At 41.0% G+C, this 27,176-nt stretch overlaps 1 protein-coding gene across 4 annotated transcripts; it reads left to right on the top strand.

Moving 5' to 3' along the window:
* The first annotated feature begins 1,942 nt into the window (after positions 1 to 1,942).
* SLC35A3 (solute carrier family 35 member A3) lies at positions 1,943 to 26,893 on the top strand. Of its 4 annotated transcripts, none has more exons than XM_030493547.1 (8): positions 2,186 to 2,255; positions 13,911 to 14,115; positions 14,980 to 15,134; positions 15,216 to 15,338; positions 16,457 to 16,628; positions 18,756 to 18,874; positions 19,382 to 19,515; positions 21,773 to 26,893. In XM_030493547.1, the coding sequence occupies exons 2-8, from the start codon at positions 13,929 to 13,931 to the stop codon at positions 21,861 to 21,863; spliced, it is 981 nt and encodes a 326-aa protein (XP_030349407.1). In that variant the 5' UTR covers positions 2,186 to 2,255; positions 13,911 to 13,928; the 3' UTR covers positions 21,864 to 26,893. The 4 variants fall into 4 exon arrangements, with proteins under 4 accessions (XP_032775986.1, XP_030349407.1, XP_030349406.1 ...); XM_030493546.1 differs by lacking the exon at positions 2,186 to 2,255 and adding an exon at positions 6,830 to 7,315; XM_030493548.1 differs by lacking the exon at positions 2,186 to 2,255 and adding an exon at positions 13,127 to 13,261.
* Positions 26,894 to 27,176: the final 283 nt, after the last annotated feature.

Here is a 27,176-nt window from a genome sequence, read left to right as displayed (position 1 = left end):
AGGCTGGTAGTCTAAAAGCTGCTGAAAACCAATGCATTTTCCCTTGGGAAGGAATGGAAATTTAATTAAGTTCATAAAACTGTTAGTTTCTTGGCTCTTTTTCTCAAGTATTTAGTCTAACCTGTGATGTCCGATGTATCTTCAAGTTTAATATCAAGAATGATGCTGACATCTGCAAGCAGGCACTGTAAATGTGGTCACAGAAAGACCATGGCCCATTTTTTAGTTTGGGAGAAGTTCCACATCTTGCAGCAAACTCTTGGAATTGCCAGAGCTGTGTCTGTATGTGCAGTGGCCATTGCTCTGGCACGTTGTTAGCAGTGGTGTGCCCTGCACTGACACTCCTGCAGCTCCAGCTAAGCTCCTTTGGTGTTAACAAAGTGCCTTCTCCTACAGCATACTTCTAATTATTGTCTTATAGAACATGTGCCTAGTATTAAAGTTACATTTACTTGTACTGTGCTTGTCTCCCATGGTTTACAATTGTTATTGATGAAATACATTTCCATTCAAGTTCTGCTACCACCTTCACCGGGGCCAGGGTGTCACCTGTGTTTGATGTGCTGCACAGGATCCACTATCCTTTGCCAACCACCAGTAAACCAACCTAAGTCCCTGAAGCTGTAACTGAAACATAAAGGAGTTTTGCCTAAATGTGGTCTTCAAAATTTGGTGGACAATTTGTTTCTTTGCAACAGGGTTCTCTCTGAGAACTCTGTATCTTAATGCAAACTAGCCTTCTCTAATAAATTTATCATGGATTCCATATGAAATGCTCATGTCTCTCACTGCAGACATGCTCCTGCTGCCCATCCTCATGCAGTGTCCCCAGCACCAGAGCCCCTGCTCCATCGGGTGAGACCCTGGCCCGGCAGGCTATTGACCCACCTGGCCGATGAGGGAAAGGCTGTGAACATTGTCTATTTAGACCTCAGTAAAACACTGACAGTAAAAAATACTGTCTCGCACAGCACTCTCCTGGAGAAACTGGCTGCTCATGGCCTGGATGGGTGTATTCTTCACTGGACTGGCTGAATGACAGAGCCCAAAGAGTGGTGGTGAATGGTGTCACATCCAGTTGGTGACCGGTCACTAGTGGTGTCCCTCAGGGATCAGTACTGTGATCAGTGTTGTTTAATGTCTTCATTGATGATCTGGATGAGAGGGTTGAGGACACCCTCATTAAATCTGCAGATCACATCAAGCTGGGTGGGAGTGTTGATCTACTGGAGGGCAGGAGGCTCTGCAGAGGGATCTGGACAGGCTGGATCCATGGGCTGTGGCCAATGGGATGAGGTTCAACAAGGCAAAGTGCCGGGTCCTGCGCTTGGGCCACACCAACCCCCTGCAACGCTCCAGGCTTGGGCAAGAGCGGCTGGAAACTGCTCATGGGAAAGGACCTGGGGGTGCTGCTTGACAGAGCTGAACCTGAGCAGCTTGTGCCCAGGCAGCCAAGAAGCCACCAGCATCCTGGCCTGGCTCAGCACCAGTGTGGCAGCAGGGCCAGGGCAGTGACTGTCCCCCTGTGCTGGGCACTGGTGAGGCTGCACCTCAAATCCTGTGTTCAGTTCTGGGCCCCTCACTGCAAGAGAGACATTGAGGTGCTGGGGCAGGGCCAGAGAAGGGCACCGGAGCTGGTGCAGGGCCTGGAGCACAAGTGTGATGAGGAACGGCTGAGGGACCTGGGGGGGTTTAGTCTGGAGAAGAGAAGGCTCAGGGGGGACCTTATCGCTCTCTGCAACTGCCTGACAGGAGGATGGAGCCAGGAGGGGGCTGGTCTCTGCTCCCAAGGAACAAGGGATGGGACAAGAGGAAACAGCCTCAAGCTGCCCCAGGGCAGGTTTAGATGGAGCTGAGGAGCAATTCCTTCCCCAGAGGGTGCTCAGGCATTGGAACAGGCTGCCCCGGGGCAGTGCTGGAGTCACCGTCCCTGCAAGTGTTCACACACCGTGTAGCCGAGGCCCTCAGTGCCATGGGTTAGTGGTGGCCTTGGCAGCGCTGGGCAATGGTTGGACTCCATGATCCTCACCCCATGATCCTCAAGGTCTTTTCCAGCCCCGCTGACGCCCCGTTCCCCTCGCTCGCCTCCCGCCGTGCCGGGGCGGGCCGCGCCGGCTGCCGCGGCGCTGGGAACGGAGCGGGCGGGGCCGCGGCTGCAGCCGGAGCCTTTGCGGGACGGGACCGCGCTCCCGGAAGCACCGTGCGTGTGGTGGAGCGGAGCCGGCGGCGAGGGGCGAGCGGGGCCGGCGCTGCAGGTGGGGGCCTGGGCTGGGGCCGGGAGCGGCGGAGCCCGCCCCGGAGGGTCCTGCCTGAGGGAAGGAGCCCGGGGGAGGCCCTTGAGCGGCGCTCGGGGTTGGTGGATGGGGCGGGAAGCGGGTCTGTGGGAGGGGAAGAGTGGGATGGAGGAGAAAGTGAGGGAAACGCCGGTAACCGGAGTGGTCTGAGGAGCAGGGAGGGGTGAAGGAGAAGTTACTGTGGGGGAGCAGCTACAACTACCTGAAAGCAGGCTGTAGTGAGGTGGGTCTGAGGTGTGAGTGAGGTCTTTTCCAACCTGGTTGATTGTGTGGTCTGTGCAGTCGGGAGGGGATGTGGATGTGGAACTGGCCAGCAGCGGTGGTGGTGCTGAGTGCTGGTGCTGGTGCTCGCTGGGTGGGTTTGTTCGCGGTGTGTGCGGGCAGTGCGCTGGCGGGAAGGTCTCGCTGTGCTCGGTGTAGTGCTGTGGGGAAGTCGGCAGAAGAGTTATGAAGTTAACACTTCATAAGTATTGTGATGGTATCACATTTCACACTGGGTTTTTCAAATGGGAAGTGTTTTAGCAGGATAGAGCTTATGGATTGTCATAAAACCAGAAGATGCAGAGATAACAGATGTAGTAAGATAATGCATAGCATGGAATAGGCTGGAAGGTAAAAAATAAACACCAAAAGGTGCTCCCATCCATTTAATTTTAGAACTGTGTTTTAGGTCTGTGAGGGAGACTTGGATACCAGAGAAAAGGTTTTAAGGAAGGATTAGGTGGAGAAGACTGAGGCTGCTTTCTGCAATGGAGGGTGTGTGATGTGGGACATGCATGCAACAGACCTCTCTCAAACTGAGCAAACAAACACCACTGTGCGAAGCTCATCTGTTGCAGTGTCCTCTCCAGAGCAGGGTTGGGATCTAAGGCAGCCTTTGCTTTTCAAAGAACATATGTGCAGACTGACAAAATGGGTTTCGGAATGAACATCAGGTGACAGACCTGTGCCATTGCCTTTCTCCATAGGCACTGCAGCTGACTCATCAGAACTCTCAGTATATGGACTGAGTTGAGCCGGACTCATTCAGCTCTTCGCTGTTAATTTTGTACGCAGGACCTGCTCCACTAAAGCTACTGCTGTGCAGACACTTTGCTGGAGTAGACTAGCTCTGTGGTGTGTGCTTTTCTTTTATAATAGAATAAGCAACAGAAGATTTCTTTAGGAGCTGCAGGATGAGTTTGAGGGAGGTGATACTTGTGATTCATGATTCCCTTGTACATTGGTAGGCATTGTGAGAACCTGCGATTGAGAGTTACAGTTCTGGAAGATAAGAATCTTCCAGATTTTTGGGATGCATGATGTTCTGGTTTGTAGAAGTAGCATAAGCAGCAAAAATACTGGGTTTGGGAAAGACTATGGTAGTTGCAAATATAAATTTGCTTTATTTAGAGCACTGTATTGTTAGGAGGGTCTGTATGTCTTTAACAATCCTACAGGCTGCTTACACAGTGTAATTCCTAATTGTGCTAGTTATGCTGCTGTTTGCGGTAACAAAAGAAAGGCAGGGATCGTCTGAACCAGGTATCTAGGGAAAAAAAATCATAGAGTCATAGAAACATAGAATGATAGAATGGTTTGGGTTGGAAAGGGCCTTAAGATAGTCCAGTTCCAACCCCCTGCTATGGGCAGGGACACCTCATCCTAGACCATGTTGCCCAAGTCTCTGTCCAGCCTGGCCTTGAACACTGCCAGGGATGGGGCAGCCACAGCTTCTCTGGGCACCCTGTGCCAGCGCCTCAGCACCCTCACAGGGAAGAGCTTCTGCCTTAGATCTAACCTGAACTTCCCCTGGTTCAGTTTGAACCCATCACTCCTTGTCCTGTCGCTCCAGTCCCTGATGCAGAGTCCCTCTCCAGCATCCTTGTAGCCCCCTTCAGACACTGGAAGCTGCTCTGAGGTCTCCAGCAGCTTCTCTTCTCCAGGCTGAACAGCCCCAGTGTTCTCAGCCTGTCTTCATACAGGAGGTGCTCCAGCTCCTGATCATCCTTGTGGCCTCCTCTGGACTTGCTCCAACAGCTCCATGTCCTTTTTATGTTGAGGACACCAGCACTGCACACAGTGCTGCAAGTGGGGTCTCACGAGAGCAGAGCAGAGCGGCAGGATCCCCTCCCTCGACCTTCTGCTCACACTCCTGTTGATGCAGCCCAGCACATGGGTGATTTTTGGGCTCAAGCACACACTGAAGTGGCTCATGTTCAGTTTCTCATCGACCAACACTCGCAACTCCTTCTCCTCAGGCTGCTCTGAATCTCTTCTCTGCCCAACCTTGTAGCTGTGCCTGGGATTGTCCCGACCCAGGGGCAGGACCTTGCACTTGGCCTGGTTGAACTTCATGAGGTTGGCATTGGCCACCCCTCCAGCGTGTCCAGGTCCCTCTGGATCCCATTCCTTCCCTCCAGCGTGTCGACTGCACCACACATCTCAGTGCCATCACAAACTCGCTGAGGGCACCTCAATCCCACATGTGTCTGCTTAAAACAGTTCCAGATTTGAAGTGTTAAGTGAGGGCAACGCATACTTGATTTTGGTACAGGCTTGCTGGATAGTTATTCCCCTTTTACTATTCTTGGATTGCTTGCCACCTGCATTTATTCCTCACCAGTTACTCCAGTTCATATCCATATGCACACTGCTTGCACAGGGTCCATGTCTTCACTGGAGCTCAGCAGGCTACAAAGGTGGCTTGCATTGATAGTGGGTGTCTCTAGAGGGGAGGAGAGACTCTTAAGATCTGTACCTCTTAGGATCTAATATACAAATGTAAGATGGTTAGGTGTTCAGGATTTTCCCATTGAATTTTTGGATCTTGTTGTCTTATGTTTGTACCCCTTCAGTGCGCTGTTCAGCAGTCTAATTTCATTTGTTTGTTACTAGCTTTCGGCAGTAAGTGTCTACAGAGTAACACAAACTAATACTACAGCGAAAATCAAACCAGGTCACCTTGCGTGAGGGTGGCTGCACTGCCTCAAGCACCCAGGCTTGGACAGTAATTCATAAATAGTGTAAGAGTAAGCTGTAGCTTGTATTCAGTGCTCAGCCTTTCAGCACCTTAAGTCAAGTCCCTTCATTGGCTTGAGAGATGCGCAGGATTCAGGCAGTGCTTCAGCTCCTGGCATTGCACTGCTGTGTGCTTGAACTGAAGCTGAGAACTGAATGCCTCCTTGCTCCCAGAATCTGACCGTGACTACTAGGATCTTTCTGGTCTGTGGTCCATACAATGAGTGCAGTGTATGCACTGGTTGAAAAGAGAGAGGCAGTTAAGGCTGGTTGTATCAGATTTCTGTGCTGGCAGGCAGAGTTCGGCTTAATGACTGTTATGTCAATATAAAACTATTGCACTACTGTGTGTGTAGTTGAAGGCTTCATCTTACAAGAAATATTGGTGTTAGATTTGGCTCAATGAGGGCCTGAATTTCCCGAATGCTGAATATTTATACTCCATCTGTGATTTCTTAAATAGTCATCAAAACAAATTCTCATCAGTCAAGGAAATCTTATCTTTGGATTCTTAGGCCTGGTGTAAAGGATAAAAGGGGGTGGGGTGGGCTTAAAGAGTATTTAGCCACAGATTTGCCATTTAAGATTCACAATGCCCTACTTTTCCTGTCTGATTCATAGATTGGAATGGTGATTCCTCCCTTCCCCCCCCCCAGAAGAAAGAGAGAAAGAAAGAAAATCTTTGTGAGATCATCAAAACCCTGTGTTTTAACTGCTGGGTTTTCTGTCAGCCTATAGGAAAACCTTACCCTAGTCCCAAGCAATTTATAGTATTATCTGAAATTAGATGTTAGTTAATATGTAATTGTATTCCCTTTGTTAGACTTGGCAGTGATGCAGTTTCCTGGTTGAGTGATAGGCCAGTGAATCACTGGTACAGCCTCTACTATCCTTGGCAAAAGCCTAGGGGTTTGGAGCAAAGTTGAGAAGAAATCATTGCTTGATGATTAGCAGTTACAATTTAATGTGTAACTGCTCTGTGCACAAGTGCCCTTGCCGGCGCTAAAAGGTAGCTACCTGCATGATTTTAAAAAGGTCAAATGTGATGGTTTAACCCCAGCCACCAACTAAGCCCCACGCAGCCGCTTGCTCACTCCTCCCCAGTGGGATGGGGGAGAGAATGGGAAGGGTAACAGTGAGGAAACAACTCATGAGTTGCAATAAAGGCAGTTGAACAGGGAAAGCAAAAGCCACACACACAAGCAGAGCAGAACAAGGGATTCGTTTACCACTTCCCATGGTCAGGCTTCAGCCATCTCCAGGACAGCAGGGCTCCATCACACGTTACTTGGGAAGACAAATGCTGTAACTCTGAACGTCCCCACTTCCTCCTCCTTCCCCCAGCTTTATATGCCGAGCATGACTCCGTACGGTCTGGAGTATCCCTTTGGTCCGTTGGGATCAGCTGTGTCCCCTCCCAGCTCCTTGAGCACCCCCAGCCTGCTCGCTGGTGGGGTGAGAGGCAGAAACAGCCTCGACTGTGTGTAAGCTTTGCTCAGTGGAAACTAAAACGTCCCTGTGTTATCAACAGAGTGTTCAGCACAAATCCAAACCCACAGCCCCATACCAGCTATCATGAAGAAAATTGCCCTAGCTAAAACGAGCACACCAAGGTAGGGTACTAGATATCACTGCCTAGATAGGTACTAGATGACGTTGCAGGAGCAAGGTCCACCAGCGATGTGCTGTGTTGTGCTTGATATCCTTCTCGTGAAGATACTGCTTGAGTGCAGTAATGTTTTCAATTATTTTCACCAGTTATGATTTTTTTCTAATGTAAATGAAGAAATTGGAAATACTGCCTGAAGGAAACCTTCATATGAAAAACATCTTTGTTACTCAGTTTCTGCTAGAGGAGTAAGGAAAAACTTTGCTAGAGGATTTGCTTTGAATAACGCTTCTGAAGAAGACAAGCTCTAAGAAAAACATAGCTTATTTTTTCCATAGTGTGCTCAGTACACATTATAATGTATCCAACAAGAAGAATGGGTAACAAACAAAAAAGCAAAAGAAAAAGGAAGGTAAGTTTTGAAATGATGGAGTGATTTGCAGTGGTCTAGGTAAAAAGTGCCATGTATTTGGGGAGGAACAGCTGGTGAGTATGGACACGTTGTGGGAGGGAACAAAGAAGAAACCTCTATCCTATGAGGAAGACTGAAAACATTGTGATCTTTTAAAGTGAGAAATAGGAGGTTTAAGATTATTAGAAATGTTTATAACATGGTTTATGAAAAAATAAATACACAGACATGAAAGATCACATATTGGGAGAGGTGGGGAGAGAAAGAAATATATTATCGCGTGATCGCAGTCCAAATTTAGCAGTTCAGATATCCACATATATGTAAGATCTTGTTCATAACCCAGTCCAGCAGCACTTACTAGATTTGGAAAAGTGTTTGCACCGTCAGTACTATCTGGGGTATTTATCATAGAATCCTAGAATGCTTTGGGTTGGAAGGGACCTTTAAAGATCAGCTACTTCCAACCTCCCTGCCATGGTCTCGCTAACCTTATCCTAAAAACTCTCTTCTTTATATCCAATTGAAACCTCCCCTCTTTCAGTTTAAAATCATTGCCCCTTGTCCTGACACTGCAGGCCTTGGTAAAAAGTCTCTGTCTGTCTGTCTTAAAAGCTCCCGTTATATATTGAAAGGCCGCAGTAAGGTCTCCCCAGAGCCTTTTCTTCTCCAGTCTGAACCCCAGCTCTTCAGAAGAGAGCTTTCACCCCTCTATTCATTTTTGTGGCCTCAGGTCCTGCTTTAACAGGGCCATGTCTGTCTTCTGCTGGGGCCTCAAGGCTGAATGTGGTACTCCATGTGGGATCTCATGAGAGCAGAGGGGCAGAGTCACCTCCCTCAAGCTGCTGGCCATACTCCTTGTGGTGGAGCACAGGATAAGGTTGGCTTTCTGGGCTGCAAGCACACATTGCCCACTCATGTCCAATTCTTCATCCATCAGTACCACCACATCCTTCTCCACAGGGCTGTTCTTGATCCATTCCTGAGCCTGCACTGATATTGGGAATTGCCCCAGCCCGTGTCCAGGACCTTGCACTTGGGCTTATTGAACTTCATGAGGTTTCCTCTGTCCATGTATTTCTATACGTAATGTATTTGTTGTATCTGATACTAATTTTGGTAGAAGAAAGAAAGGCTATGTTGAGTCCAATTGAACGATTTATGGAATAGAACTTTCCTCTGAGGAATGTAGTTGTTATAGATACTAGCATGTTTTTGTGTGTTACCCAACACAGGGAGAGGGCAATGCATGTGCGAATGCATAGAAGGAAGTCGTAAAAATGGGTTCTTCAGGTTCTGTGAGCTCTTACTCCACCTAACAATTGTCTTTTTCCTTTTTGTTGCCAGCTTATTATATTTGTACAGGTGTAGCATCAGCACAGGGCTCACATTCCGTTTGAGAAATAGGAGAACACAATCCTGTTTCTTTAATCTGCTGCCTTGATTTCAAAGCAAACGGCCAGGAAGTGTGTCTGTACCCGTTCCACTGGAATGCAGTAGTGTATTTTCCCTGTGTACCATGTTTTCCCTTCTGTGAGACAGACTCAGTGTTTATTTCAGTGTTTATTTTCTAGCAGGTCGCAGACATAGAAGTTGGTCTTAAAGTTAAAACTGAAAGTTTTGCTAGAGGCTGCACACTTCAGGTTACCCTTTTGCAGTTTTAAGAGGCTGGTTGTCTGCTTCTATTTGACTTTGTATTATAACTAATGTGCAAGTGCCTTTAGTTTGGTTAAGCAGTCTTAAACTCGTTGATCCTAAAATGGAATAAGCACTAGCAATAGCTTCTGTAACTTGGCTTTTCACTGTGGAAGACCATCAGCAATGAAAACCTTTCACAGCTGGGCTAGAAGAAATATAACTCATGTAATGCCATCACTGTGAAGATTGCAAGCATAATAGTAGTTAGGGTTGGGTTTTTTTAAATTTAAATTTAAGAAAAAATTAAACCAAATGAATATAATAAAAAGTGAGCCAGCTTCTAAGAAAAGCTTTCTTAGCAATTCAGGCTGAATTAATGAAATATAATGCAGAATACTGGCTAGTTTGGGATACTGAAGGAACTCTCAGTGTAATTGATGGAGCAGAAATGCACAAATAAATGAAATTCGGATAATTTGTGGATGAACTTTCATCTTTCTTTATAAAACAATATGTGAAAATGTAATTTCAATGAGTCATGCTATTCAGCTAGATACTTGATGTTTGATAAAGTTGAGTCTTAACAGTTCTATGCTTAGTTTATCTTAACATATTCGTATCAGGATTTGTATGGGGGTGCTTGGATCTGTGAAGTGGTCCCTGCTTTCTTGTTCTTGCAGATGGTGTTAGGCCATTCTTGGTGGAAGGATGTCCATGATGTGCAGCATAACTCCGTCTGTGGAAAATGTCTCCAGGCAGCTCTAGGCTCTGAGCTTAACTAAAAAGTATTTCAAATAAATAAGTCATGTCTCTTTCTAGAGGTCTCTTTTTTGGTTTTATTGTTTTAGATGCCTTAAGCTAAAGTAATTCAGGTTTTGAGACCTCCTACAAATTCAAGAATAGGATAAATTCATAAACTGATCCTTAATTTTGCACAAAATTCTCTTAGTGTAGCTGTTTGGCAGCTGAGAAGCTCAGAATTTTACACCATCACGTCTTTAAAAGATAAAAGTTAAGACAAGTCCTGCATTTTATCCACCTGTGTGTACTGAAGGTGAACGTTACGTGGCTGCAAATACTTGGCTTACATGTTGACTTCCGATATAAACCTGCCTTTCAGCTCTTCCCCTGCCTTCCGTGTTGCTGGCTGTAGGGTGTGTCTACATGGTAATAACTGAATAAACTATGAAGCAGCGTTTTACTTCTGTTCACTTAGACTAATAAGAAGAAAAGAATAATAAGCCAAGTCACTGAGTTCACTGATGTGATGGGCTGTGTTGCAGCCTGCGAGTTGCAGGTACTTAGCACCTCTCACAGTTCAAAATCACTGAGTAAATGTGACCACTCAACTTCCTGTCTTTGAATTGACAAACCTAAAGCTGATTTTTGGAACAGAGTACTGAGTAGTCTGTCCAAAGCCCAGTAAGAAATCTAAGTGTGTTTGTAACTTTATATAGGAAGCACATTGGGAACCTTCAGTTCATTATTGGTGTAAGACAATCAAAGTGTGAGCTGTTACTGAAGACAATAGTTCACTTAGCATATCATGCACAGTTTGTTGCAGTGAGAGCAGCAGAAACTCGTGGCTAGAAGAAAGCAATTATGCCTCTGGTAGTAACCTCTAAATCTAAACCTGCTGTGAAATGCATTTAAAGATGGTCCAACCCTTTGAAGGTTGGTACTTGGATCCTTTTCTGGATCCGGGAGTCCCCTGTTTGCACAGTTGTATGAGCTCATACACAGCTCTCTTAAAAGAAAGGAAGAGGGACCAGGAGAGCTGATAAGATATTATGTGTGCTCCGTAAAGGGTGGTTATTCTATTGGCATGCATAAGTTTCAGTGAACTATTTGTAAATACAGCAAGAAACTTCACACACTTGTCCTTTACAAGCCTGCCTTGCTGACCACTGACAGGACAGCTTTTAACGAATACCCTTATTTCAGCTAGCACACTGGGCACTTAAAGTCTATTTTGTGTGAGTTTTGGAAACCCTGAAACTGCTTTAGTGAATTATGGCAAAGAAATGTTTCCTGCTACTGGCACCTTTTTGAGAGACATTGTCTGGCAAAGCTCCCTTTTTTATCATGATTACTACTGAAGACAAGACTGTAGTTCAAGATACTAGCGTGGTATGTATTCCTTATGGCTTTGCTGATGGGCTTATTAAACTGTTGTCCTAGTTAGTATGTTTTCATGCTGAATGATTTGATACTTGCTCATAAACAAGATATTAGTGATTTGCTTTTAAAATTCCATTTTAAGCAGCTTAGTAAGTAGGTGGTTCTATTTCAGCAAGAAATTCGCATGAACGTTATTTTGTGAGATTGTGGCCGGTTTTGAAGGTTGTGGAATTGATCTCTGAGAATTGGGAACATTCGTAAAACCCTTTGTCACAGAAGGCAGAAATTTGGGTCCAGCTCAGGAGGGATGTGTGTTCCCATTACCTGTGTTTTGTTCAGAAGCCATTTGAAAAATGAAAGCCAAAAAGTTTAAAAATTTATGTATCTGTAAGTGTGCTTAGATGAAATCTGGTGTTGTTCATCTTAACCACGGCTCGTTGTGTTTCCAGATTGTCAGGTCTCAATACCAAAAAGTGAGGTAGATGGAAAAGGTGGAAGGAATTTTGTGCAAGTTGTCTCATGTAAATGTGCATTTAGCAGTGTTAGTTTTCTCCAGTAGCATGGGAAGACCTTCTGATGAAGTTCAGTTCTGTATTTTCTCTCAGTGGATTTTGGTTTTTTTCCCTTTTTCTCCCTCTGTCTTCTCTATGCTGCTGGAGAGTCTCATCTCTATTTCTCTGGAGAGTCTGATCTCTGACCTTGCATGTTCCCTCTTCATCCCTTCGCGGGAACTGTTCTGCTCATTCTCCTCCTTTTTCTCAGCTATAGCAAACCTGTTCTTCAAAGCTGTTCCTCTTTGACTAACTGATCTTCTCCGTTTTGTTGATGGGGATGCCTAATTCCACAGTTAACATCCTCATGTAAAGGGTTATTCCACCAGAACCTGTGGGAAAAGTTAGCAAATCTTGAATGTTGCCTGCAGCTTTCTTCTCCTTCATGCGTTACATTTCTGTCTGATTTATGTTGTCCAGTGCAGTTGTGTCTTTAGTATTTGTTTCTTCAGTGAGCTAAATGACATCATAGTTCATACACAAGTTATCTTCTATTAATCATAGCATGGTTTGGGTTGGAAAGGACCTTAAGATCATCCAGTTCCAACCTCCTGTCATGGGCAGGGACACCTCACACTAGAGATTCTTTATTAAGGATTCCTATAAAGATTCCTTAAAGGAATCCTTTTATATTTCTTCTCAGTTTCTGCATCCTGGCATCTTTTTCTTGGCCAAGATGCTTTTAGAAGTATTTTTACAGCCATATGATTCTTGAGGTAAACAATTTTAGTGTGCAGGATACAAATATGTACTTTCTGTCTCTGTGACTGTTGTCAATTCATATTTGTTTGCAGTGTCTCTTAAGCATCCATGCCATATAGGTATTAATTTGACTTTGTCTACTTGACTGGAGAAAATCTATAGATTAGAGACAAGATAAAGGCAAGTCAGAAATACTTGAATAGCACAGCTCTCCAGATCCCATAGCAATGAAAACTGTTACGAAATGCATCTTGAGCTATAGAAATGCAGTCAAGCAAGAAACGGCTCCAGTTTCATCTGCAAATATTTAGAGGTACCAGCACATCCTTCAGCAGTGGTACAAAACTAGATAATGAGTCAAAACTTGTGTGCCTGTAGGTGTAAAACATGCAGAGGGGCATAAGTATTGCTTATGCCATCTCTAGCCTTCCAAAAGTCAGAACTGTTATTTATTGTCTTGTTACTGCTTTTCTTTTACTTGAAAACATCTCTGTTAACTTTTAATTACTGATTTGATTTGCATTATAAAGCACGGCACCATTTTTGAGTATATGGGCAGTGAAGGCAGAAGTACTTAATCTTCTATAGAAAGCATTGATTTCTGTGGTATGGAAACTCTTCTTAGTATGAAGAATAGCAGAAAATGATACAATGTTCTGAATAGCAGTGATGCATTTTTGTGATTTCCTTGTAATGTACTGTGCTCGCAAAATGAGGATTGCTTTCTGTGTTAGCCTTCTGCACTCGGTTAATACTTCAATTGGTGACAAAGGGCAAAGGAAACCACGTCATCTTGGTGAAAGTTCATGGCAGAGGTGAGGATGACACAGCTTTACTAGTGTAAGGTTTGTGGTGGTTGGTGCAGTGTGAGAAAGTAGGTGCAATCACCAGTCATCTGTATTGAAGCAGTTGAGCAGGATAACCAGCTGGACACGTTTGGTGCTGTCTCCTTGCAGCTTCTTCATCCCACGTGTTCCATTCTAACCCTGCTTTCCCACAACTCTCCTTTTCCTTCAGCATCAGGCATACCTCATTTTCATGTAAAGCAGCCCAGCCCTCGCCCTGTGTTGTGCTGGCGCTGTGTCATCTGGCAAGGCAGAGACTGCAACCTGGTGGAAGGGTGCGAAGATCTAGTTCTGAGAATAGCTCACTGCAGCAGGGGTGCTGGGCATTCTGCAGTGCCACAGCTCCTTCACTTTGGAAATACCTTCTGAGCCTTCACCTACGTAAAGAAATCCAGCATTGATTTACCTTGGGAGGTTTCTTTAGTGAAAGCAGTTATTGGAAAGCTAATTACCACTTATTAGTCCTTATTTTACTTTATTGTTACTACAGCTAAGCAATATTGCATTTCTCTATTAGTTCTCACTTCTCCTAATGTTCCCCATTTGTAATCTTGTGTTTGAAAAACATTTTTAAACTGGTCATGTCCCTTTTCTGTTAAAATACCAGATTAGGTTTGTTGTTTTCACTTGGCCAAGCTCCCTGGATAACTTCTTTTAGTATGCCAGTTCCCAAGGGAAACCCCTATCTGCAATATTACCTTTTAAGCCTGAGTTTGGGGGTTTTTTTTTCTGTTTCAGGAAGAAAAGAGTCGAGAAATGTCTGCCAATTTAAAATACCTTTCCTTGGGCATCCTGGTTTTTCAGACCACAAGTTTAGTCTTGACCATGCGTTATTCTCGGACGCTGAAAGAAGAAGGACCTCGTTACTTATCCTCCACTGCCGTAGTTATTGCTGAACTTCTGAAGATTTTGGCCTGTGTTCTCTTGGTCTACAAAGACAGCAGTATGTGTCAAATTTTGCACCAAGTAATTTTCCTAATCAATATGCAGTATTGTAGTGGCAACTGCAGAGCAGCCATGTGAGTACAGGCGTGAAACACAGCATTTCCCTTCTCATGTTAGAAATGTTAGAAATAGTCTTGGAGTGACACTAATCGTACCTCATTCTTCAACACAGGGTAAAAGATTTTGTCTGTTTGCTCACAAGAGTTAACTTTAAAGAATGTGGATAATGAGGAGTTGAATAAATTTTCTACTAACAGCTTAAAGCTAGTAATAGAAAAGAAGCCGAGCAGCTGTGTTTGCTCAGGCATTTGAAGAAATTCATATGTAAAAGTAGGAAAAAATGAAAAGCTTTAAGGAGTCTAAAGCATGAATGATAGGAGAAAACCCAAAACAAACAGCAGATGCAGAAGGGAGGAAGCAATTTCATTATTACAGGAAGAAGTGCAGGTCTAAGCTTGAAAAAAGTATATTCGGATTTGCTCTAGTTCTTATTTTGTGCATTCTAGACTGAATTTATCTGGTTCCTTGACATATATATTTGATCTTCAACGGCTTAAAAATATCATTGTATATTCATAAATATTGATGAGTCTGCTTCTAAATGAGCCCTTTTTAGATGATATTCGTCTTGAAATATTGACATGGTTTCAATAAGTTGTACTTAAATTCTTCTGAATAATTGTTCTAGTTCTGATATTCCTGGAAGTCACCCTGCAGCCTTTTTTTCTTACATATATCTGAGTCTCATGAAAGTTAAACAAACATGGTATTTTGAGGTCTTGATAGCAGTGATAGCTTTAAAGAGGCAACAATCTTTAAGAACAGAATATTTATATATATCTTTTATTGTTTCTTTGGGTAGAGTGCAATTTACGGACTCTGAACAGAGTGCTACATGACGAAATCCTTAATAAACCCATGGAAACTCTTAAACTTGCTATTCCTTCAGGAATTTATACTCTTCAGAATAACTTGCTGTATGTAGCATTGTCGAACCTAGACGCAGCCACATACCAGGTACTGTACCTTTGGATTTCTGTGTACCTTTCAAAACCATCCGTGAATTATGCAGTAGTAACTGTTTCTGGGTTCTTCTAGGTTACGTATCAACTGAAAATTCTTACCACGGCATTGTTTTCTGTGTCCATGTTGAGCAAGAAGTTAGGTGTATACCAGTGGCTTTCATTAGTAATATTGATGACAGGAGTGGCATTTGTGCAGGTAAGTGTTAACAGGCAGTTTGAGTTTGTTTGATGTGTTTATTCAAGGAACATGGATTTCTCTGCTTACTCTACAGCTTTCTGATTCCACCAGCTTCACATGAGCACCAGAGTATGGTCAGGAGCTACGAATCATCACTGGCCAGGGCTAGAGGACACCAGAAATGGTTCAATGACAGAAGATAACACCTCTTTTGTGTCCCAGTGCTCTACTGTAGAATGTGACAGGAGCTCTAGAGCAACCTGCAAATAACAGTGATAGCAGTATTTGTTAGCACACTTCTTCAGACATGAGGGACTCACTGATCTGCTGCTGCTCACAGTGTGAGGTGGTTTCAGCATGATAAATTTACTTAAACTTTTTGAAGAGGCAAACTTGGCCTCTTCTAAATAGTGCAGGTACCAGAGGTTGTAGTTTTTAGAGGGCAGGATCATGGAATAAGAGACTAAGTCCTAAGAATTTTTAGCAGATTTTAGCATATCCTAGATTTATTTTTTTTTTTAATTAAGGATTTAAATAATCTGAGGATTACCCTTTATAGAATTTTCAAATTTAATATTTAAAAATGAGAATAAAACATTCTGATAGTAATTACCAGACTTCAGAATGACTTTTTTCTAATGGCATTGCATTTTATTCTGTTAGCAGTAGATATATCACAGGATTTAGCTTCATAAATTTCAGTTTTAGTCATCTGCATAATCACTGAAGAGGGGCACATGCAAAAGACAACTGATCCCACCTTAAAGGCAGCTTGTATGTGGTTTTCTACCTGTGCTTATATTTGTAAGGTAATGGTTGGGTTGCAAAAGTTGGTGACTATGAATGACCCATCACCAATCATGCTGGGATTGAGAAACAGTTCTGGCTTATAAAACATAAATCCTGGCCCTGTTTAAATTGATGGGTATTCACCCAGTTCAGGCACGGTTTTACCCCTTACAGATACGCAGAAAGAAAAATGATGGCCTTGCAGTCTTTTCTAGGTATTTATGGTGAAAATACAAAACTTTGCAAGCGTGGGATTGTATTTAGTTGCTAGAAAACAAACTTGTATTTTATAGGTGCTCCTGACTTGATTTTACCAGTGAGTTTTGTATAACTGTTTTTACACCCAGTGGCCTTCAGACTCTCAAGTACCAGCTGCTAAGGAGCATTCGGCAGGATCTCAGTTAGTGGGCCTGATGGCAGTTCTGATAGCTTGCTTTTCCAGTGGATTTGCTGGCGTTTATTTTGAGAAAATCTTAAAGGAAACCAAGCAGTCTGTGTGGATCAGAAACATTCAGCTTGGTAAGTTTAATTCGGGTCATCTCTTAGAGATACTGCATGCTGAAGAATTAAGATAAATGTGCGATATATAGTACTGACTCTGGTAGAATGTACCATAGAACCAGGAGATGGTGTAGTTTTTTGTAGTTACAGTTGGTCAGACACTGGTATAGTCAAAAATGTCTGAGTATCAGCAATATTTTTTTCCTTTCTTTTCCTGTTGCTGTGTTTTAATTATAAACAGTTTCAGCTAGAAACACAGAACTGCATTTTGATTGTATTTTAAGAGTTTTACATGCCCATAGTGATTTGCAAACTGAGGATAGAGAAGGGGCTCAAAACCTCCTCTTACTATCTGCTAGTATTTATTGTAAGTAGGGAGTAGGGAATACATCAGGAAAGCTTATGTTAGGGAATTCTGGAGGCAGAGAAGGGCGAGTAGCTGGGGTTTGGTCCAGGATTTAAGGGAAGATTCGGTGCTCTGGATGGAGCTACAATGTAAAATCCATTGCCACGGAAAGCTAAAAGGGCAAGAATGCAGATATCTGAAACAATTTCCAATTAAACAGTCATAATTGCCAAAAAAATCAGTGATTTCCTCAAACATTCTTCAGATTTTTCTACAGTGCACAGAAGTATGTATGAAAACAAATGAGTTCATTGGTTTGATGACCAGTTGGCCTGGTCATATATTGAATGTTCCAGTAGTTGCTTTGTGAAAAACATGAGATCACGAGAGACTGCATCTAAACATGAACTATTGAAGGTAATGAGTAACTAGGGCTGTGATATATGAAGACAGAAGTGCCTGTGCTAACAGTGAGAATCTAGTCACCTGATTTTTAATTCTTTTTTGTCCGTGAGCTTAATTTGCCCCCATACAAAATTCAGTAGAATATGTTCATTATGAAGATTGTTTTCAGTTCAGAAATGAAATCGAAGTTGTCATCTTCCGTAGCTTTTAGCAAATCTTTAAAACATGAAATCACAATTTCCATATACATCAGTGTATCCTTTGTGCAAGTGCACGGTAGTGAGTTGCCTGCTTAAGACATCGTATCATTCAGGAGCAAGTCAGTTGTAAGCAAGAGCTTTGAAATAGAGCTTTTCTTAAAGCACAAACAACAAAACCCATATGTCCAACCTGGTTTTCATTTTCAGATCCATAGAGAATTATCAGAACTGTAGAAAAAAATGAAAAATATGTTTGAATAAATGTTGGAAAATGCAGGTTTTGATGCATCCCAGGCTCAGGTCAGGGATGTAGGAATAGTTGATGATTTATTTATTTTAGAAGATCGATTGGAAAATAGAAATAATTGGTTTAATCTGAATGAAATCGAAGTTTTTAATTCTGCCTACAAAAATAATTCTTGTCACACACAAGGTTTTATGTCGTTCAGTGTCCATCAGAAGGAAAAGTGATGAGAGCAGAGGCCAGCTTTTCGTAGAAAAGGAATGGAAAAACTGCTCCCCCTTTCCTGCTCAGGACTAGAGCCTGCATCAGTCACAGAGGAGGTGTTTGTGGTACTTCCATGCCTGAGGGGGTTAGGAAAACTTTCCCAGGTGATCAGAAGAACCCTATACTCCCCATATTATACACTTTTTAATCTCATCTCAATTTCTTCCTTTGACATTAAGTCTCTACTAGTAAACATTCACTGTGTTTGAGACTGTCGAGACCTCATCAGGAGAATCCCACTTCCAAGATCCTTGTCTGAATTGCGAAACTCTGAATTCCTGCTCTTGCTATGTCAGGGCCTATCTCCTCCAGTGAATGTGTTCCCTGTTTTTCTCATAGGTTGTAGTGTGACCTCAGCCTTCAGTCAGGGCTAGTTTCAGGAAAACTGAACTTGTTTAAGTGAATTTTGCTATACGCCATAAACAAAAATCACCCCATTCCAGTAGAAAGCAACGAAAGATAAACGTAGAAGAAAATCCTAATGGAAACAGTCAAAGCTTGTTATAAGTGTGGAAAACAGCTTCTAAATGAGAATATCTGTCTGAACACTGGTTGCGTTTGAACGTGATGGTATCACAAGGGGCAGTCCTGTTTTAAAGTTGGAAATATGTGAGCAGTCCTTGAGGACAAGGAACCTGTTTGCATGTTTTTCACCTGAAGCTTTTAAATCAATCTTGTACTTTCAGGATTTTTTGGTAGCATATTTGGACTGATGGGTGTATACATTTATGATGGAGAACAACTGTCAAAGAATGGATTTTTTCAAGGATACAATAAACTTACTTGGGTAGTTGTTGTTCTACAGGTGAGATACCTTGTATCACATGTTTCTGTGGAGGCACTTGGGATTTACTCTCCTATAAATGACTGGGGAAACTAATGGGTGTCATTGAAGCTGCTGAGAATTCTATAGCCGAAAGTCTGCTCTATCACTACTAGAATAAACCTCTAAATAAAAACCTTGAAAATATATAGCAAGTATATTACTACATATTGTGCAACATAAAAGCATGTAAACTTTATTTCTTTTGCAATGTTTAATAGAAATAATATAAAAAAGCCCTTCCTCCTGTGGCTAAAAATGCAGAGTACAAGTACTTCCAATGATTTAATGATGGTAATATGATCAACAGTTTCTTTACTGGGGAAAGAACTCCTCCAATATTTTTCTTTAACAACCCATATCCATAACATAAATGTAATGCTCCTAAACATAGACAAAACCCTTTCCTATAGTAAGTGCATGTTGTTAAAACAGATGCTCTGAGTTGAATTCTCAGGTTGCAAATCCAAACTTTACTATTTTTTTCAGGCACTTGGAGGGCTGGTGATTGCTGCTGTTATAAAATATGCAGACAACATTTTAAAGGGATTTGCAACTTCTCTCTCTATTATTCTATCAACATTGATTTCCTATTTCTGGCTGCAAGATTTTGTCCCTACAAGGTAAGGATTCTTTTCCATGTATGCTGAAAAAAAAGGTAAAAAACTTAACGCTTACCCGCTGTAACTCCAAAAATAAGTAAAAGAAACAGTTCAAGCCACATTTCTAGAATGTTTGTAGAATCATAGAATCAACCAGGTTGGAAAAGACCTTTAAGATCAAGTCCAACCGTTCCCCAGCACTGACCATGTCACTGGGGGCCTCATCTGCATGGTTTGTGAACGCTTCCAGGGACAGTGATTCCACCACTGCCCTGGGAAGCCTCTTCCAATGCCTGAGCACCCTCTTACACCTTATATACAGTTTGCACATAAAAGTTGAGTTTTGTAACATACCATAAGTAATACTTAGTTGGCAAGGTTAAATTTCCTGTAAGATGGAGCCCCCCACAGGTCAGGAATAACTGGTGCTCAATTCGTGGCTCTTGACAAGCCACTCTGGCAAGGTCTGGTTTAGTTTTCTGACCCTTTCTCTCCTTTTCGTCCCTACCCGACCTCCCTCAGTGTGTTCAGCTCCTACTTTGCTCTCCGCATACATGTCTCTTTGCATACACACGTGGAAGTTACACTACAGCAATTAGTTGCACAGGGACACTTAGAAGCCAAAGGCAGAGGTTTTATTTTTTTTCCCCTAGAGTCAAGTAAAAAAAAATTCCATAAAGAATCCCGTATTTATTAGTAAAAGAATCCAATATTTATTAGTGAAAACAACTTGACCAAACAAGAAAAGAAAGTGGTTGCTATAGGCTTCTAGGCCCAATACACTGTGTCCAAATGTTGTGTGAATCAGATTTTAGCAGGTTTTGTACCTGGGTAGCTTCCACAATAGTGTTTGTCTTGGCAGTGCATGTTAATATGTGGAGTGCAGAAGTAATATTCCAACCTTCTTTCTCTATTCCAACTAATACTAATAGGAGTTTGCTTATAATTGACCTACACTCCTCACATGTTACACATACTCATAGTGTAAAAATATTCTGAAGAATACTCACAACTTTATCTGGTACAAAAAACCATCTTGTCTAAAAGCATTTGCAGTATTAGCAGGACTTTACATAAACATTCAAAAAAGGAAGTAAAACAACTATTTAGGCTTAAAAAGTGGAAGACATTGAGTTTCAATTATAAGCAGCCTATACTTGTCCTATTAGAACAAATGTAGAAAGTGGTTTAGGTATTTCTGTGTGCTCAAATGGAAAATAATGAGTAACTTGCCAGCTTCTGCAAACATGGTGAAAATGGAAGCAGTGGTAAATAATTAAATGAGGTGAAGCCAACTAGCAGCACGTAGAACTTGAAGCCATCTCATTTAATAAAACTCGATTAAGTTGAGTTAATCAAACTTAATCTTTAGCACCTTGCTTATGCCAACTGAATTTATTTGAACCGAAACTGCGTAATTGTTACTGTGCTTCAACAAACATCTTTGATTGGGGTAATAGATTTAAAGCGCTGAAGTGCTTGAATCTGTTGCAATGGATCGTGTCCAGAAACAGGCTAACTGTATTCTCTGAAGGATTATCAAGTCATGTGCCATAGTTTTTATAGCGTTTGGTTCAGAAGCTCAAATTGTCAACACTGTCATGTCTTTATGACAAGGTTCTTTTCTAACGTGTACTGATTGTCTGTTGGCTTTGGGTATTTTGTTTCAGACTTGTAACTATCAAAACAACCTAAAAGGCCCATGTGTCACAACACAAAAGATGCCTTTATTATCTTCTCCTTACATAAATCTTGATGTATCTGCCAAAAATTAGATTATACTGACTTGCAAACTGCTTCTTGGGCCGCAGTAATTTGTTTTGACATAAGCTTTGGACTTCAAAGCAAACATGACTCCAACAACATGCTATGTGTAAGATGTTAGAAGTTGTGGGGTAACCGCAGCAGTTGCACTTCTTTAGCTTCTGCTTGCATTTTGCACAGAGCTTTAGGCAAAAGAAAGGAAAAAACCCCCAAAGATTGGTCTGATTACTTTTGACAGTTGTTTCATGAAACTGTATGTGTAATGTTCAGAATGTCACTATAGTGGTACGTTACTTTGTGGATGTAAATGTCTTATTTCAGCATCTCTCTGAATCCTTCTATAATAATTATATGCAAATTGGTTTGTTCTTTATAAATTGGACAAATACAATTTATCCTCTGTGTTCCCACAATGTCCTTTCTGTGATTGTAGCACATAAATGAATTTGCATCAACTGAAACAAGCTAACTTTATCCTTTTTTTTTTTTTTTCCCCTACCCTCATTCTATTCAGTGTCTTTTTCTTTGGAGCTGTCCTTGTAATAGCAGCTACTTTCCTATACGGTTATGATCCCAAACCTGCAGGAAATCCCATTAAGGCATAGCACACTTCCTCATCAACCTGCTTCTCAAGATCATGCACTGGGGGCCTTGCTAACAATGGCATGTGGAAAGTGTCGTTGTGCACTGCAAGGAAAGGATTCCTACCCTGAATCTATTGAAGAAATGCTTATGAGTAGTTTCGAACAGCCAGAAGGGTTGAAGGTGATGATACTGTCTGTAACTGACGAGAGGAAAAAGAAAAAGGCAGGGGATTTTCCAGTGCAACTTGCTAATAAAAACTTGAACAAAAAGTTTCCAAGCAACTGCAATTAGGAATGTTTACAGCTTTGACTGGGATTGCATCAAAAGAATTTACTGTACTGACTGCTGCAGAAATCCGTCCTATGCACTCTTTGAAAGAGCACATGACAACATTGTCAGATTGTATGGGTTTGCAATTTGACTGTATTTAATCTTAGTAAATATGGTTTTTAACTGTTTGTCTAGCTACATGAAATCAGATGAATACACATCATAGTTCTAAAGTGATGGCTCTAATTAGGTATTCCTATTAAAACTGTGAAGATTGCAGTATGATCGAAAGACACTTTCATAAGATCAAATATTTTTATATTTTTAGAAGGCTGATTTAATAACAGAAACCTGTTATTAAATTATAATAATATAATTCTGTTGCTTATATAAAACTATTGTAAGAATGTTAACATTCAAAGGAAGACATTCAGAGTGAAAGCTGGAAATCTTTGTGGATTCTCTGGCCATCATCAGGATAGCCTGTAGTGTTCCAACAGATGGGAAAACCCTGCTCTGTGAACACAGGCTGGAGGCTCCTGCACTAATCTGGTCCTGACAGAGTGCTTGCTCAGAGGTAATGCTCATTCTTTTTATCGATTATAAATCAACTTCTTGGTAGAACCTTTAAAGTAGATTTTGTGCTTTAAATATCCTCTGGGGATTTTTTAACCACAATTTAGAACAAAAAGCCCATAATAAACATTCTGAATGCATTATTGTTGTCTGTAACAGCTCCATCTGGAGCTATTCTGGTCTATCATCTGTATACTGTACTGTACTTTTACAGATGTCTTTTTTAAACAAGTGGTGTTTACTCATGACCTCTCCAAGGCTTTTCCAGTCCATTTCTATGTAGTGGCTTAATTAGAGATTATTTTTTTTATTGTTATTATTTTGGTCTGGGAGTCCTTGAGCCAACATGAGACCAAAATGGGTTCTCTGGAGCTATTCAGTTTAGTAGTAGAATTACTTTAATAGGAAACATAATGCAAAAGTGATTAATTGTGCAATAGGTAAATATAAAAGCATGCTGTTCTTCTGTTTTAAACCAAAACCAAACTTCGTAAGGAGACCTAGATGCAATCAGAACTTAGATCAATGAGACTGTTATGAACACTTCACTTGTTGAAGTATTTCCATATAACCAGAAATACACACACACAAAAATTAAAAATGAGGGAACTAATAAACAAAAAAAGGTGTCTTAAAAAGCACTTGTTTTCAGGAGGCCTGTTCACAATGGATATTTATGTAGAGAGACTTCTTACCCACACATAACACTTGTAAAGATACGCATTTATACAAACCCCATCGATAGTCCCTTAACCTGTAGAATGGCAAGTGGCACAAATGTATGGTTTCCTTCATTTCCCCCTAATGCTCGTTATGGCTTCTGTCCTGTGCTAATGAACATGTGAAGAGAGGGATGTTTTAAAACGTTAATCAAAGTGTCTCATCCTCTTGTCCACATTTTAGTGGTGGATTGACAAGGAGAGTCTGGAAGAGGGCTCTGAGATTTTTTAATGAAGTACTGTAAATGGGAAAGGAGAAATTCCACTTACGTCAGCCAAGTAAAAACAGTGTTTTCTTTCTGTTGGCAGTGACATGGATTATCAGCTTTTTGGTTGTTTATCATATCAGAGCAAGACATGAAAGAAATTTCAGAGTCAAGGGCTTGCTAAGCTCTGTGAACTGTGAATCTGTCCCAGCATGCCATACCTGCAGTCAAATTGGTAGTCAAAACTATCTTGTATTACCCTAACTTGGCATGCTGTGTTGATCTTCAGCCTTTTACCTATAACCCTTAATGGGACAAAATCTTTCAAAAATTAAATGTAGTCATTTGGCCACTAAAATGCAACATGAAGTAAGATAGAACAGCATAGAGCAGTGGCTCACAGCACTGCTTGTGTAGAATGGGAAGTGCAGAATGACTCTGAAATTATGAAGTTGGTAGTAATATCTGAATTGGAGCTTGGCTTACACGATGGTACTTTTGATTGCGTCAATCACAGTAGTGGAAATGTTCAGGTGATATAATTGGTTACTTCTCCAAGGAATCTCTCCCAGAACCATAAGCAGCAGGTTGAGAACACTTTAAAGCTGGGTGTACAGGAAGGGACCAAGTAGGCCACCCAATCACCACATTGCTGGAGTTGTGTTATGTATAACCCAGGTTTAGTATTTTCTGGTGAACCCGTCAATATTTGTCACTAAGGAACAGTTTAAAGGAAAGAATAGGAATATGTGCTCTTTGCTTTTGAATAGGATGTCCTACAGCTTTGGAAAACACTCTATCTACTGTACTAAGGAACAGTAACTCCTGTCCATCGATCGGTGACTCTTCTGTGCTTTCAACTGACAGTTCCATTAAATTTTTCAGTAGTTCTCTTCATACACTTGTTGCTATAAAGGAAATAGGAATTTGCATTTTCAGCTGTCTTTCCTTAGCCCTTTCCAGGCTAAGATTCTTGTCTGAGGCCCTCCAGATTGAAAAGCATTATTCTAGACAAAGGGAGACGGTGTATGTTTCTGGAGAACAGAAAAGATTTGAGGAGGGATCAGTGATTTCTGTGACCTTTGCAATCTGTGAGCATATGCACATTTTCTCTTTGAGATACCTTTGTATCTTAAAACTTTCGGTCTATAGCTCGTAACTAACCAAAGAAGCTTAGCTAGCACAGAACATCGGGAAGTAGGGGGTAGCGTGCTTTGAGTTTGCCCTAAAAGCAATCTGTAGGAATCTAACATTCCATAAACAAACCTCCTTTTCTGAACTGTTTTTTCTGACTTTTAGTCAACAGATTCCTTAGTTTAGTTGTATATTTAGGGGGCTAAGCTTAATTTAGCAGAATTTTATTTAAATATTTATAAAATTATAGCCAGGTATTTATTTGCAATAACTTGAATGATGTGATTTTCTTTGAGATTTACATAATGGGAGTACTAGTATTTATTGAGTAATCGGATATTTGGTAGTTTTATTTGAGAATCTCTGGGATACATAAGAAATGGTCAAATAAACTTAGAACTGTCTTCAAAGTAAAATAAACCAGCAGTTCAGTGGTGAAAAATCTTGAGTGTAATATAAAGTAAGATAAACTTTTCTTTAAACATTGTATTTCTGTGCTATCCACAAGTGCCCAGGAATCTTTTTTCTTAAAGAATTCAGATAATTTTATAGTTCTATTCAACTTCTTTGTTTTAGAGAAACTACAAGAAACTTCCCTTTTTGTTTGCTTAATAAGGGATAGATTAATGTTCTAGATCCGGCTTCTACAAGATAACACCTTGGGGGTTTTACTGTAACTTTTTAAAACTATTGTTTTATTTTTCCTCAAAAATATATTGCTTACATTTCAGTTACTCATACAGTCTTCTCTGATTTTTGGCAGTATGTACCTGTTTTGTGTTCCTAACTTATTTTTGTGGCTGTAATTCGAAAGACTGTAATGGATTACGTTGAATTGTTTTAAAACTGATAAATGAAACCTTGCATTTCTTCTGGATTTTGTTGTCAGTAACTTTCATATTTTAATATATTTCCTTATCAGCCACGCATGTTCTGTTGTATTTAAGCTACTGTTACTTTCCAGATTTGAAGCTGTTGCTCATTTTCCTCCTCTGACAGTTTTTCTTGCTGGATATTGTCAATGAGGGAGATTATTCATTGTTTTCTTCTCAGAAATCCATGTTTTGTAAGAATGAGGTATTAAAAAACACGACAGGTTTTTGGATGTATTAGAAAGGTAATGTTTATCTATACCATGGTATTACACCATATATGTGGTAGTGTATCATTACCTGTGGTGCTCAGTTCTTGTAAGAAAGTCCATAGAAGTGTTTCCTTGCCTTTGTGTTCATCGTTCTGTTGATAATGCTGATTATTTTCCACAGGAAGTTATTAAAGAGTTCTGCTCCTTCCAGGTAAGCTCTTTCTATGTTTTTAGATATCTAGAATTAAGGTATTTTTACTGAAAAAATGCAGGGAGAAATGCACCAAAATAAGTGGAGGTAATTAGATGGTATCTTCTGCTCTGGTTACTGTTAAGACAGATTCTCTTCAGTTGAATTTAGAACTCTTTCTAGAAGCAACAGAACTCTGTCCTGAGGTGTCATTCAGTGCTCATTCTTGAATGTCTGCTGCATGTTTACATCCAAGAGTAGACGTGACATGTTTAATTCTCACCTTCAACCTTCCATCACTGTTCTGACTGTAAATTAGCCACATCCATTCCATTAGCAATGGACAGCTCAGTTGGAATTGCTTCTATGCCAAGCATATGTCTACATTTGCTGTCATGAGTTAACACTTTTTTAGATTTTTAAAAGCTTGTTTTTATTGTCAATATATTTCAAATTTAATTTTAAATGTATGAGCCCAAATATAAATAATATATTCAAACATTGTAGCAATTTTTAAGGTAGTCCTAGGATTTTATATATGTTGATATTCGTGTGTGGTTACACTGAATACAGTTCTAATACATGGTGTTTCCAGGCAGCTTGGAAATAGGTTATTTTTTTGGTATAACACTGCTGAACCATGGAATGCATCTTACATGACCCAATACAGTCTTCTTTTAAACCATGTTGAGGTAAAATACCGTATTTTTTTTTTCCTCCTGTATGTGTAGATAATGTCACCATAGTAATTGGTTAAAAGTAAGCACTAGCTTTGTTAAGAATATGATATGAAACTGCTTCAGAGCTTTGTAAATGCAGAGGCTTGCCTTATGCATATTTTGGCAGAAATAAAACAATGTTTGAATTAACATTTCTTATTTCAGAATGTAATTTCTGAATTATAATTAATTCAGAATATAATTTTTTCATAATTTTCTATAAACTGCAGCACCTTCTTGTAAGACGTTTGTTAATGGTATCTTTGAACATACAGCTTACTGCATTGTGCATGTGTGTCCTGTGCATTCTGTACAGGAATTTCATTTTGACTGAGACACGCTTCTTTTTGACCACTATATCATAACTTCTTGTTGAATCCCATTTGAGCAGTGTTCTCATGACTGTCTCTGCACTCTCCTGGTCTGAAAGCCCTG

The sequence above is a fragment of the Strigops habroptila genome, chromosome 8 (assembly GCF_004027225.2).
Source record: "Strigops habroptila isolate Jane chromosome 8, bStrHab1.2.pri, whole genome shotgun sequence".
NCBI lineage: Eukaryota > Metazoa > Chordata > Aves > Psittaciformes > Psittacidae > Strigops > Strigops habroptila.
This window is presented reverse-complemented; position numbering and strand designations above follow the sequence as displayed.

What these genes read in the sequence shown, in the direction of transcription:
- SLC35A3 (XM_030493546.1), top strand. Translation starts at nt 7,262, where the DNA reads ATGTATCCAACAAGAAGAATGGGTAACAAACAAAAAAGCAAAAGAAAA. An exon ending in AAAGCAAAAGAAAAAGGAAG is followed by an intron (nt 7,316 to 13,910) that starts GTAAGTTTTGAA and finishes TTTCTGTTTCAG; the next exon opens with GAAGAAAAGAGTCGAGAAAT. An exon ending in TAGACGCAGCCACATACCAG is followed by an intron (nt 15,135 to 15,215) that starts GTACTGTACCTT and finishes GGGTTCTTCTAG; the next exon opens with GTTACGTATCAACTGAAAAT.